This window comes from Coffea eugenioides, chromosome 6 (genome assembly GCF_003713205.1).
Source record: "Coffea eugenioides isolate CCC68of chromosome 6, Ceug_1.0, whole genome shotgun sequence".
NCBI classification, from domain to species: domain Eukaryota; kingdom Viridiplantae; phylum Streptophyta; class Magnoliopsida; order Gentianales; family Rubiaceae; genus Coffea; species Coffea eugenioides.
The window spans coordinates 23,583,999-23,599,289 of NC_040040.1; the positions used below are offsets into that span (position 1 = coordinate 23,583,999).

The window sequence follows — 15,291 nt, forward strand, 5'->3', positions numbered from 1 at the left end:
AAATCGAACCAGTCCAGAAATTTCAACAAAAGACCATCAAAAACTGAGCACTTCGAACTAGCAAACGGAACCCAAACATCTAAACATTTGAACTGATTTGAATTGGTAACATAGGATAGTCTTAAACAGAAAAAACATCTAAACATTTGTCGAATTTCCACAGCCATCATCTAAATTCATCAGCCCTCAAATTTATTTGCTAAAATCCGAAACCAAAACCTCTCTAAATGCAATTTTAGAGGCGGATATTGTCACGGCACCACAGTCAGGCATCAAACCAAATCAAACATATCAACTAAACCACAGCTATGACAACCAAGGAAAGGAAACGCTGCTGCAACAAACTGAGACACTTGTCGCAGCGCACCCTTCACATGAAATCCAAAAACTCTAACAAATCTAGATTACACAAACAAAGCCCAAAGATACAGCCTTTAGTTCATCAGGTTGGAGAAAGTCCAAGCCTTTCGATCAAACAGCAGACCCAACATCACTCAGTATGCCATATCAGCAACCGAAAGGAAAGAAAGATAAAAAAAATTGCAAAAAGGTTCCATATTGTTTGCAGAGATTCCGACCGAAACATGAATCACTATCACAAATAAAGAATGGGACATTAAAACAGAAATTTTATTGTCATTTTCTTGATTTTGGCCTGTCAAACTTACGAAATTAGCTGTAAGCATCAAACAAAGACCCGCGGGTTCATCAGAGTGACTATACAGGGAGCTTTGAATCCATTTTTTCAGAAACTATCGAACACAAGCATGGCAGCATAATAACATCAATAACAAACCGAAAAAGAAAAGAAGTGAGCATCAATATACCTAGATAGCAAAAAAGGAAGCAGCTTGGCAGGATCTTCAATGGATGACTTGCTGTGAAAACTCGTACAAAGATGACAGAAACCAACGATGGAAGTGCTGAGTTTTTCTTTCACTCGTTACCTCCCCCTCTGTTTTTGCCTTTCAGTTCTAATCTAGCCCTCCACTCTTGCTATTTTCTTTTCCTGATTTCTTACTCAGTAACCTTACGGCCGCCTCTCTTTTCCTCTGGTTTCTCTTTTCTTTTGCTATCAGATTTTCGGCTGCCAACCTCCTACTCTCTCTTTGTTTCCTGCCCGTAAACCTTCCTTTCAAGTCACGGACTTTGCTCAGATTTTCTTTTTTAGCCGGCCTCTGTTCTTGCTCTCAATTTTTCCTGCCGTCTCCTCCCCTTTGCGGCTGCCTTTTCTTTCACTATTTATACCAGGAACACTCTACCCTAAACCCTCAGCCATTCTCCAAAATTTGCAGCTAAGGGGCTGCCCAGCCCCCTGTTTGCAAGCTGCGTAAAAAACGCAGCTTGCATGCCGTGACCCTTTTTTTTTTTTTTTTTTTTTAAACTAACTAAGAGTTGATAATAGTAAAAATAAATAACAAAACAATTTAATTAACATTGGATGAAAAATAAATAAGCTAGAAACAACAAAGTGCAAATTCCAATTTTTTTCATTTTCCATTTTTCAATTTTTTCATTTTAACATAATGAAACTAAATCCAAAACAACTAAACATATTTTTTGAACGCTTTTCTTTTTCCTTTGAGAAATTCTACACTAAAAATGGCTAAAATAACTAAAACTAAAAGTAAATAAAACTAAAAATAAAAAATAGAACAAATAATAATAATAATAAAAAATGAATAGTAAATAAATAAATAATAAAACACCAAAAATTTGGTGTCTACAACGGGGCCGGGGGTGGGGGAGTATACCCCCGCCCCATCCCCCGCCCCGCCACCCGCAAAAAATATATATATATTTATATACAATTATATATAATATGTAATTTAATTAGTTATAAACTTATGATAATGATATTATTAGTTAGATGTATTATATAATGTATATTAGTGTATGTAATATAATTGATATTATTAATGATACGAATAATTAGACATGTCTACTAATAGAATTTATTAATTAGTTATACTAAATTTACTAATACATTTATACTAAATTTCTAATTACACTTAATAGAATAACACTTTTTTCTCAAAAAAAAGCACAAACACAATAATGAATTAGTGATTGTATTTGTACCAAAAGTGAAAACTTGACTATTTTAGTTGTATTTATTTCATCATGTTGGATTGTATTGAAATAACTTTTGTTTGATTGTTTTTATGAGTTTCAATTGTAAAATTACAATGAATAATAACTTGATGATGTGTTGATATTTTAGTACTTGATTATTTATTAAAATTTAACTATAATAAAATTTATTAACCTCGCGGGGAAAATTTTATTAACCCCGCGGGTGCCCCTGCGGGGGAAGCGGGGCTGGGGCGGGGGCGGGGCAGGGGGAGTGGGAGGCGGGGTGTGAGGACTTTTTATGAACTTTTCATACTCATTACTTTGCTATATTGACACTTGTATTTGTAAACAATGGCCGATTTGCTATTTGGAACCTCACTGGGCTTTTAACTCATTCCACGTCATTTGTTTTCCTTACAGGGGGTACGAGCGAGGCGTGAGACGTGTATAGACTAGCGTAGTCTAGTTGTGTTGACTTTTGAATTTGTACTCACGCTAGTACCCGACTAGGGTTGATTGTACTCGAATTGTAATCATTTTGAAGTATTTTGGTGTGTAGAAGCTTTGTATCTGGATTTGAGTATCAATGTATATATTAAGTTGAAGTGGATGTGTTATTTATTTTTTATGAATGTACGTTATTTTTCTTGAGCTATGAGTGAGTGAGCCCTGGCGAGAATTAGGCAGGCGACTAGCTAAATCCTAGGGTACGCCCTAGGGGGAGGTGAGGTCGTCACACGGGGGACGGGGCGGGGGTCGAGGGGAATTAATAGGCAACGGGGGGGGGTTGGGGGGGGAGAGGATCGGACTCTACCGATCTCAGCTAATTGCCCAAATAGAAGTTGGTTTCATATAGGAAACTTCCTTTGTCATTTGGAATCGCATGTCTCCGGACTAGACAGCATGTCTTGACCGCACCCATATCAAATTAGTTCATAATGTTCTAAAAAATCACCTTTTTAACCATTTTTTGTTTCACTTCCCTACAATTAGCATCATTAACCAAATATAAGTAAAATCTATTAATTAATACAATATTTGACTAAAACCAATGGGAAATAATCATAAATTTAATGTCAAAAATGAAACCTATCAATTTCCTCCACGCCTGAACTGTGCTTGTCCTTAAACATGAGAACAACTAATTAAGCAACATTAAGTCATTAAGTTCAAACAATAGCTATTACTCGAATCATTTATTATCAAGATACAATTAAAACATATGTCAAGCATTAGTGGTTAATTTCTAAGAAATATCTTTCCAGATAGCTTTTAAAACCAAGAACTCTTCCAGTTCTTGACTAACTAATCTAAGAATATAAAATATTCAACTAGCATCTGTCAGCAAACGGTTCGACTATTAAGCAAAATCTCAATATTAAAACCCATGAATCAGCAGGCCAGCAACTCATTCACACACTTTCATATTCATATACACTTTCTCTTTTTTTCTTTTTTTTTTTGTTTTTTGTTTTTTTAAGATGTTCCCCACACTTGAGTTTTCTTGTTTTCTTAATTTTTTTTCAGAGAAAATGCTTAGTTCTTAGCCATTCAAATCTTTTGATGCGAACTCCAACATTTACTAAATGAAGAAGGCCGGTACTCAACTCTTATCGCTTAAGAACCACATACTCATAACTATCGTTACTTTTTGACACAAAAGTCGACACTTTTAGTGAAGACCTTTGGTTACTAAACAGTAATATTAGCGGAGTATAGCTAAATACTATTCATAAATAAGTACATAAATAAAATTAAAGACCATACAAGCCTGCTTCATTTCTCAAATATAGAGAACTAAGATTAATAATTGAATCAATTCACATAGAAAATGCTAGACAAATATTTACAATATTTAGAAAAGTTGTTTAAAAAGTGTAAAAGTCATAAAATATCAAATATTCACCAGAGAGACACTTTTAGACCTAACCATGTCATACTTAACACCTTAGAGTATAAAATCGTAGCAATGAAAAAAAAAAGACATCTAGTCATTGCTTATCAAGAATAACCATGAAAATGTATAAGAAGTGGCAAAAATTGGATAAAATTGGAAAAAAATGAATAAAAATTCCAACAAAAATTTCAACACTTGCACTTTTCTAATATACTACTCCGTCACACCTAAATCTTACATTATTCCCAATGTAAGCAATAAATAACAAAGATAAAGTAAAAGGGACAATGAAACTTCCCTGAACGCGGAGAAGGTAGTAATCGGCTACGAGTCGAGAGCAAAAAGCGGGTTGAATCTCATGTGATAAAAATAGTCAATGGCGTGTAAGGGACCATTTTTGCGAAACGTGGGTTCAGTAGAACAAGCCGCGGGCACGTCATATAGTGGAAGAGTCTTCTGATCCTGACTTTGGGGAATTTCTTCCTATCACGTGACTAGAAAGCACGAGCACATCATAAAGACAGGGAGTCTTCTGACCTTGCATCGTTAAATTTTTTTTCCTAGCGTGCGACCAAAAACCGTGGACACGCCAAAATCATAAAAAATCTTCTGAAAAATTGTGTTGGACATAGGAATATTCAACATTCAATTCTGATTTGAACACGTCTTCTAGCGAACTATTTCCTGACACAAAGAAACAAAACCAGTTAAATTGCACCTAAAATTAAACAAGAAACATGAAATGACTAAAATTAAAAATTAAAAATTTTTAGATTGCCTCCCAAGCAGCGCCTTTTTTTAATGTTTTTTACTAGATATTACCATGTCTATTTAAGGAGGATAAAATCGTATAGTTCGTTTTAGTGTTTCATCGTCTATGTAATTCTGATAACCTTCGTAAGTAGAGTGATCCTTAAGCACATGAGTCTCTTTCTTTCATTGACTAGTAGATGGTGCCAAACAAGTAATTAATAACCTTAATTCTTCACTCACTCCTCCATCATGAGCAATTACCGGTTCAAGATATTTAGCTATAGCAACTCCTAATTTATTCTTGCCAAGAAACTCAAAATCTTTTAGTATAACAAAGTCAATCTCAGTAACAGGAATTACAGAATAAGAGTCAGGAGAATGTTGATTAAGGAATGAAGGAAGTGTCATCACATTTGGCAATTATTCACTAGATTCATTCACTAGAGCGATTTGAGATTAGGGTCTCATTTCTTCCTTATCAATTGCATCTTTAGATTCTCCTTCTTGAGACTCTTGCAATTCCTTATCAGTTGTCGGGGCAATTGCACTCTCATCTTCCTCAAGGTTGATAATAGTTTGTAAGAAAAATTTTTCACAAATTGGAGAAAGCAATTGGCTCATTGTAGATGCAAATAGACGCTTTTGATCCTCAATCCTTTTAATTCTCATTTGTGTCTCCTGTTGAAAATGATCAATCAGTTCTTCAAGATACATACTTGATGTAGATGATGGTTCTTGAGACTCTTGCCATTGAAAATCCATTGGTCCTGTTGCATAATTAAAGTTGAAGTTATCCCACCATCCTTGATCATATCCGTTTGAATAAGGGTCATACCACATTTGAGATAGGGGTGAAAAATCTTCAAAAGTATTGATTGGGGCGCTCAGGTTATTTTGAATTGCGGAGCATATGTCGGTTAAATGATTTAGGATATAACAAATTTCACAAGTTGCAATATCCAATTTTTCTGCATAAGAAGTTAGTGTATTTAAAAGTTGATCATTAGAAAAAAACACGAACCTCATTTCCCCTCTTAGGAACAAAATCCAGTCTATCACCAAAATTGAATGTTAGTAGCCATAAACTAGTACAAAAATGAGAGAAAAATAAAAATAAAATGAATTCAAAAAGAAACAAATTAATCAGGCACCAGTTCTTGGCAACAGCGCAAAAAATTGACAGGTATCGAGCCTGTGCAATAATAAATACCTATTCAATTAAAATATAAATTTTATATATAGCGGTGAGCAGGATTGAATCCATAGGGACTGGAGAAAATTTGTTTCTTCTAGAGTCCAAAGTAAGGGGGTTTATAAAAATGTGAATAATTAAACAAATCAAATAAAAAGGCCTAACTGATAATTTACTAAAAATGAAACAATAATAAATAAACTCTAGCCAAGAAATAACTGATAAGTGTGTTTAAGTGTGTTATATTAATTAGTTTTGGTGTGTTTTAATTAGTTTTATAGCTTATGAACTAAGTTTCTAGTGAAGTTATACATTTTTATGTTTAAAGTGTAAAAGTTGCATTTCTATGGATTTTAAATGATGAAAACTTTATATTTTTGTAGGTTTAATAATTCAATTATTAAATGGAGTGAATTGAGAAGATAATTGGATAATTATTGATGATTTGAAGTGGTTTAAAGATAATATGAAGTACAAGAGATGAAATGCAATTAAGGGAGTTTTCAGCTTTGACACCTGTTGGTATTTCGGCTATATCTTGAGTTAAAAGTATCGGATTGAGATTATTCTTAATCCATTTTGAAGCTAACACATAGCTCTATATTCTTTTATGAAGACATTGAAATCCATTTCATGAATGTTCCAAGTCAAAATGTCAAAATACCAAAGTGCAATTATGTTGTCAAAAGCTGAAATAGAGTTTTGACTAGTAGAGGGTATTTTGGTCATTTCTCTGTATACAGAGCTCCAAATGGGATGACTCTCAAGGCATTGGAAAGCTAACTCAAGGGCTACAACTTTCATGTTTTGTACAAGAGCTAGTTCAGTATCCATCATTGAGAAAATATCAGTTGAAATTGGACAAAAAACAGAACAAAGAGAAGACATGACTAGAAATCAACAAACCTGCAAAAAAGCAAAAAGTGGGTACAATATGCGACCTCAGGTTGCATTTTCGAGGTCGCGTATTCTTCAAATTCGGTTGAAACTTGCTCTGTAACTTGTGCTTTATTCACACAAGTTTTTTGACCTATTTTTCTGCAAGAATTTCGATGGAAATAGACCAGGACAACTATCAAAGAAGCTTTACAACTCAAATCTAGCTTGTTTACGGGTTCAAGAAGAATCTTAACATGATTTAACACTTTATCTTTTGTTTGAATTCCTCTATAAATAGAGGCCTTTGGAGAGCATTTTTCACAACTTTGGAAGGCTAGTGAAACTCCACAAAAATATTTACTAGTTTTTCTTAGATCATTAGTATATTACAGTTAGAGTAGTTTATCCTTGTATTTGTATTTAGATTTGAATGAAAATTTGAAGAGCAAAGATGGAGAGAATGAAGCTCATGTGACAAGGATGACTTCCCTCCTAGCACTTTCTCTTTTATATTTGATTCATGTTTAACTATAATACAAGTTTGGTGTTTATTTTCATATTTTGCTAAAGTTTATGCCTAGAGTATGGATGAACTTTCTATATGTTGTTTGTGATATTTGTTTGGTTATTTGATAATATTATTTTGAGTAAGTTATTTATCAATTTTGCTTTTCTAATCATGATTAACCAGCCATTAATTGTGTTAATCTTAAGGTGTTAAGTTTGTACTAAGAATTGAAATTTAACATTAGTTCAAGAAAGTGATAAATCTAGGGCGTACACTCGCAAGAGTAGAAGTGCACCTAATTTCATAGAAAAAAATGAGCTTGTAGTTAATTTGATGACCACGAGAATAGGTATGGCTTAATTACAAGTATAGTTAATTCACTATGAGAGTAGGTTTCAAATACATTAGGAATTACGCTATAACTAGCCAAGATAATAGCATTCACTTAACCGGTAATTTCATTTGCAAGAGTAATGAGGAATTTCATACCTTTAGGAGCTTTTTATTGTTATTTTTATTTCATGTTTATGGTGTAGATTTAATTTCTTGCATTTGTGATAGTCTAAATAATAAAGGTGTTCGAAAATCGTTGATAATTGACACTCTTCCCTGTGGATTTGACCCTTATTACCCTATACTCAATCGCGACTAGTATATTTATGAAAAATCACGTGTGGGGTATTTAGAAATTTATAAATATAAAACTTGACTGTGGATGAGCTAATTGTTATATGTATACCCCGCACTCGTCAATAACTTTGGAGATGTTTCTCTCAATTGATCATGGATGCAATAATAATTTCATTTACTCATTGATAAACAAGCTATAGTTGCCAAACACGCGATAACAATCAACTTCTCCTTACTGTATCGGTGATCAAGGTAAGATCGTTAATCACTTCTCTAATCAAGAAATAGCCCTAGGTACGATTTTAGAATTCAATTTTTCAATTGCCTTAAGTATTAGAGAAATTATATTCTAACCAAATAACACACTACGAGGGTTATTTTAAATTAACCCATATGTTCTCCTGACACAAACCCAATCAAGTCAGTTACCACTAATTTAAAGTAATTGAATAATTATGGATTTAACTGCTCTAACTGGTTTTAGTTTATTAGATTAATTTAAATATCGGGGTGCCTTTAATATTTAAATCAAATAATAACCATAAGAAATTAAATCAGAAAACATACGAATACCAGCAAATAAAAGAAATAAAAATAATCAATTCAATTTCACAATTTTAGATAAACCAAATCCTTCGTTGTTTCTTGACTAGAAAAAAAAATTTAGCTGCTCATCATTAAGAATAATCCAAGCAATTTCATTGTCAAAAAGTTGCATGAATATTCAAGAATAGAAAAGTGAAAGAAAAAGAAAAGACAAAGAGAAAAGCTCTTCGTTGTTCCTTGGCCGAAAACAAGAGATCAATCTCTCGAGACCAAAGACGGACTTCCTCACTTTTTGTTGCTACTTATAAATCTCTTCCAAAGAAATTGAGTCCTACTCGTTCTAGGAAAAGTACATAATACTTTCCTAACTAGATATCGATACTAATAAGGATCGGACTCTGCTGATCTCAGCTAAATGCCCGATTAGATGTTGGTTTCGAATAGGAAACTTCCTTTGTTGTTTGGAATCCCATGTCTCCGAACTTGACAGCATGTCTTGACTGCACCTATATCAAACTAATTCATAATGTTCTGAAAAATCGCCCTTTTAACCACTTTTTATTCCACTTCTCTACAATTAGCACCATTAATCAAATATAAGTAAAATCTATCAATTAATACAATATTTGACTAAAATCAAAGGGAAAATAATCATAAATTTAATGTAGAAATTGCAACCTATCAGTAATTGTTACCAATCTAATTGATCTCAATAGTCAACAAGGCCCAACCGTGAATCCCGCTTTGATACCAGTTATTAGGGAGAAACATCTCGAGAGAGTCTATCAAAGAGGCCTAACATATAAGTTAGGAACCTAATTTTGACCCCAAAATTTAAATGGTTAGATTTTGAAACCTTACTTACATATTAACCGCTCTTTCTCTATATCTTTTTTTATTAATATTTTTATTTATTTAATCCATAAAAGGACAAAATGTTACAATGCCATAAAGACGGAGTACTACTCCCTTACCACACGAATAGATGCAATTCCTATCCTATCAAGGTGATATGCTCCTCTCGCTAATTGGGGTAAAGCTGAAGCGGCCAAATAAATCTCCACCTGACCCTGTCGACAACCTTCATTGGCCAATATATCTGCAACCTGGTTAGCCTGACGATAACAGTGACGAATGCGTGGAAAGTGGGACACCAACCCGACCAACTGCTGCACCTCCTTATAGATACTCCATGGGCACTGCGATGTCCTATTTAGAATTTGCACTAACACCGAGGAATCCAGTTCAACATCAAAGGCATCAAGACCCCTCTGGAGGCATAAGTTGACCCCAAAAAGCAAAGCGCGGGCCTCAGCCTGCATACTCGAAGCGATTCCAAAATTACATGAAAACACCATGACCAGCCTACCACATTTTTCTCATGAACCTAACACATGTAGCTAAATAGATATATGCAAATATATTGGAATAATATTGGATAACTAATAAGTGTTTGTTTTGCATATTTCTAGTATATTTTATTGTTTATTTTTTGGTATATATTAGTCATCATTTTAAGAGTTAAATAATTAGGTTTCTAGTGATTTTTCATTTTGTCACAAAAAGTTTGAAAATTTACATTTCTATGGATTTAAGTGGTTAAAACTTTATGGTTTTATAGAATTTAATGGTTCAATTATTAAATAGAGTAAAGTGAGAAGATATTTGGATGAATTTTGACAACTTAAAGTCATTTCAAATGAACATGAAGTGCAAAATGATCAAATGTCTGAAATGCAATCAAATGGTAATGAAGAGGAGATTGGGAGCCCAAATACATCTTGGTGCTTTAGGTATAACTTGTGCTATAAGTATTGAATTGAGACGATTCTTGAATCATATTAAAAATAAGACAAAGAGCTACATTTATTGTGGACATCAAAGCCCAATTCACAAGTTCCAAGGGTTAGAAAGCAAAAATACAGTCATATATTTCTGCTGCTATACTCGATCTAGAAATAGATGCTGACTAATTAGGGATATTTCTATCATTTCTCAGCAACCAGAGTTCCAAATGACATGATTTTTGATGATTGGATAGCTAATTCAATGAGTTACAACTTTTATGTTTTATGTAAAAGCTAGTTCAGCTTCTTTTATCAAGAAACTTGTAGTTCAAATTGATACAAAGACATAGCAATTTCCAAAATATGTTAGAAAGTGCCAAACCTGCAATATAACAAAAAGGTGGACCAATGCATGAACCATCACCTGCATTTTCTCATTGTGGTTGTACAAGTTGCAGCTTGTTCACGCAGCTTTTTGAACCAACTTTTCATATCAAATTTCAGCTGTCTTTGCAAGAAAAAGTATAGAGACATCAAGCAAACTCTGGGAATCTCAAGAAGATATTTGCACAACTTGAAACATGATTGATTGGAGTTTTGATCTTCCATAAATAAGCCTCTTGTGAGCTTTTTATCATAATTTTTGGAGCCAGGAAAATACTACACAAGATGTAGTCTTTCATTAGAACTACTTAATTCATTAAGTTAGCATAGGAGTATTGTAGGTTAGTTTGTTCATCCTCTGTTGTGTATTAGCTAAACAAGGATGAACTTGAAGGATGAAGGGTGGAGAGGGGTTTCTCCTCGAATCCAAACAATTTCTCATCTTCTCTTAAGATATTTCTAATTAGGACTTGAAAGCTCATATGACAAGAGTTTTCCTTCTTTCCCAATTATTTATCTTTTGTAATTGATTCTAAATTTAGTTAATATACAAGTTTACATTTTGTGTTAATTATGTGTTTCTAAAGTTTATGTTTAGAGTCATGTATGAACTTTCTATGGATTGTTTGTGATATTTACTTAGTTATTTGAAACTGTTATTTTGAATAAGTTATTTAGCACACTAGGAATTTCAAACTTTTCTCTATATCAATATAGACGGTTTTTATCCAACTTACCTATCAGTTTAAACCAATAAAGTCTTTTGGATATTTTTGAATGAGAAGGGGGTTCAATTACGTGCAAATCATAGGAAAGTTTTGTGCATTTTACTCAAAAGGAATAAATTCCAGACTGACCCACCATTTTTTTTAATCCAAATATACCTTCTCAATTCATTTCATTTGATGATTGAATCATTAACTCTAAACATGAAATTCTTATCACTTTAATCTATAGAAATGAAAATTTTCACATTTGAACCACAAAACGCACACTTTACTTGAAACCTAGTTAATTAATGATAAAAATGACTAAAATACACCAAAACTAAATAGTAGAACACACTTAAAACACTTAAAATACAAACTTATCAAATTCACCCACACTTGAATCATTTTTTTTTCTCTATATATTTTAAAAAAAAGATTGATCCATATTGAGGTTGTGGAATTGATGCAATGACTCATAGGTGTAACACTTGCAAAATTATCTTTCTTGTGGAGGAAGGAAAAGGGAGGGAGAAAGAAGGGGAATAAGGAGGAGAAGAAGGAAGGATGGAAGGGAGCGGATTGGTGGTGGCGGTGGAGAAAGGGAAGTGGTAGTGGCAGCAGGTGGTGGTGGTAGGTAGTGAATGGTAGAAGAAATGGCCGGTAGGTTTTTTTTTAGGTGTATTTGAGATCGTGTGTATTTGTAGTGATTTTGGGAGTATTTTTGGAGTTTGTTACTATAGATTCCAAATATAAAAACTAGTTTTCCAAAAAACTCATTTTAAAAACATGGGCCAAGATGAGACAATACATTAGAAAATAAAGATGTAATTTTCAAGGGGTAAAATTGTAATTATAATATGTTAAAGAAGAATCAGTTCCTCAATCACGCTTCATTGCATCCATATGTATAGGCATGTCAATGGGTCGGGTCTTACCCAAATCCAATATAGACCCAATATATTTGGGTAGGGTTTGGATTTAATTTCTCAAATCTAGACCCTACCCAGACCTAAAACCTATGAGAGAGTCGTGGGTGTGGGTAGGGTCTAGTTTTCTAGAATCCATATCCAAATCCAAACCCATACCAGACCTTACCCAGATCCATATATATTTAATTAAATAGGATATATAAGAAAATTTATAAAATAATAGAATATTTGATGGCTATTGGATCAAATATAGTAAGATTTTATAGCATTCAGAATCTGCAATTAATGTTGGTGGTTGGATGATTAATGAGACTCGTGCCAAATTGCTTCTAGATGTTGTTGAAACATTAGTGACTACAGATGATTGAATTGAATCAAAGAAAAAATGAGTGTTTATAAATTTTCTTATGCTATTATTTATTTGCCATCGGTCCTTAATCAAAAGATTTTTATCTCATTCACTATTTTAGTGTTGGATTGTGCGACATCTGCCACCATTGAGGTTTAAATAAGCAAAAGAGGTACAAAATTACATTTTTTTAATAAACTAAAGATTTATATATGTTATGGTTGTTTTCTTTATTAAAAACTAATCCTAGTTGTCATTGTAATTGGTACAGACTTTTTCAAAAAAAGGAGAAAAGGTAAAGGCAAATAAATGAAATATTGATGTGGATGCAGTTGAATCTTTAAAAATATATAGAAATAGTCAATAATAATTCTCTTTTTGAGTTCAAAATATTGCATTCAATTTGTTGAATGTTAATTTTAGGGAAAATCGTCCAAAACATCCCTCACATTTTGTAAAGTGACTTTTTTCGTCCCTCACTTTTAAAAGTGTAATTTTATGTCCCTTACATATTCACATCGGTCAAATTTAGTCCCTGACTAGGTTTCCGATCATTTTTTGGCCGGAATCCATCACATGCAAGGCACGTGATCATTTTTGAAGGGTAAATTTGTCAAATTATATTTTACATAATCTAATCTATAGTTTTCCACATTTTATAAAACAAATTTTTTCGTCCCTCACATTTTATAAAATGATTTTTTCATCTTTCACATTTCACAAAATAAATTTCTCCATCTCTCACATTTCAAAAAATGAATATTTCTATCCCTCACTAATTATGTGTGTGAGGGAAACCCTAAAAAAAAAAATATGTGTGTGAATACATTTTGTTTAAACACATGTATATGTCTATTTGATTTTGCTTAATAATACGAATAGCATAAATATATGTATGTGTCTATTTGATTTCACTTAATAATACGAATACCATATATTATACATGATCATTTGATTTCATCTGGTATTAGCTAGTAAAAAATCTTGCATTCATTGTCAAGTTGGCCAAAAAAGCTATTTTTGGTCAAAATACAATAAAAATATGCAAATTAAGGATCTATTAGTAAATACTAGTCATAATCATACAAAAAGAGAAGATAGCCCACAAGTTGGGCCCAATTACATACATGTACTTATGCTATTATTATTAAGCAAAATCAAATAGACATATACATGTGTTTAAAAAAAATGTATTCACACACATAATTAGTGAGAAATGAAAAATTCATTTTTTGAAATGTGAGGGATGGAGAAATTCATTTTGTGAAATGTGAGGGATGAAAAATTTTATTTTATAAAATGTGAGGGACGAAAAAATTTATTTTATAAAATGTGGAGGACTATAGATTAGATTATGTAAAATATAATTTGACAAATTTACCCTTCAAAAATGATCACGTGCCTTGCACATGATGGATTCCGGCCAAAAAATGATTGAAAACCTAGTTAAGGACTAAATTTGACTGATGTGAATATGTCAGGGACATAAAATTACACTTTTTAAAGTGAGGGACGAAAAAAGTTATTTTACAAAATGTGAGGGACGTTTTGGACGATTTTTCCTTAATTTTATTATTTAAAAACAAAAATTGGATGATATTTCTATTATTTATGAACTCTATATATTTTTAATATATTTTTACATTAGTATTTTTAAAAAATACCCATGGATGCCCATTGGATACCCAGATCCATAAGGGTCTGGGTATGAATTTACTTTTCAGACCCAAAAGGGTTTGGATTTGGATCTGGGTCTAACTAAATTAAATGGGTTTGGATCTGGATCAAAGGGATCCAACCCAGACCCTACCCATTGACATGCCTACATATGTATGTATTATTTGCTTCTTGTCTTGTGAAAACCTTCAAAAGAGGACTTGCAAGGGAAATAATACCCCTACCAACTGATGGATTCCGAAGTTCTTGCTTCTTGTATACTCTTCCTTCATCTATTGATTGTCCTGGTAAGTTACTTCGACAATTAATTGTTTTTTGTGATTTATATGTTGTGGACTTATTTCTCGCTGTCTTACAACACTATACAACCTGTACAGGGAGCCTGCGATATCATACCCAAGGCCAAGGATAGTGGTACTAATGCAATCAGGCTCCAGGGCATGGATGCTAATAATCCTTATCGAAATGATGAGACACATCTTGTTGCTCACATTCATGAAAAGAAGTCAATGCATGATCCTTCTCTTTCCTCATCCCACATGATGCATCAGATAGATCCAAGAACAACCATGTTTTTCGTTTTAGATGATCTCAAGTTAGGCAAAACAATGAGTATCCTTTTCCCTGATGGAGATCCTAGTCCTTTGTCCTCTCCTTATCTTTGGCCTAGAGAACAAGCCGATGCTATCCCCTTTTCATTGGCAAAACTCCCACAAATTCTTTAGCACTTTTCATTCCCTCAAGGATCTTGCAAGGCCCAAGTGATGGAAGATACACTCCGAGCATGCGAGACTAAACCTATCAAGGGAGAATCCAAGGCTTGTGCCACATCCTATGAGTCATTGGTAGATTTTGCACTAAAGATCTTAGGATTGAATACCAATATTGAAGTTTTATCTGTAGACAGAAATAGCCTAAAAAACAATGTTAACTAAACTAATAAAATGTAGCTTGAGTCGTGTTTAAAAACACTG

The 15,291-nt window shown here is 33.0% G+C and overlaps 1 protein-coding gene across 1 annotated transcript; it reads left to right on the forward strand.

Moving 5' to 3' along the window:
• The first annotated feature begins 14,547 nt into the window (after positions 1 to 14,547).
• Positions 14,548 to 15,042, forward strand: LOC113773900. The gene is made up of 2 exons (XM_027318499.1): positions 14,548 to 14,604; positions 14,695 to 15,042. Exons 1-2 carry the CDS (start codon positions 14,548 to 14,550, stop codon positions 15,040 to 15,042), a joined length of 405 nt encoding a protein of 134 aa, XP_027174300.1.
• Positions 15,043 to 15,291: the final 249 nt, after the last annotated feature.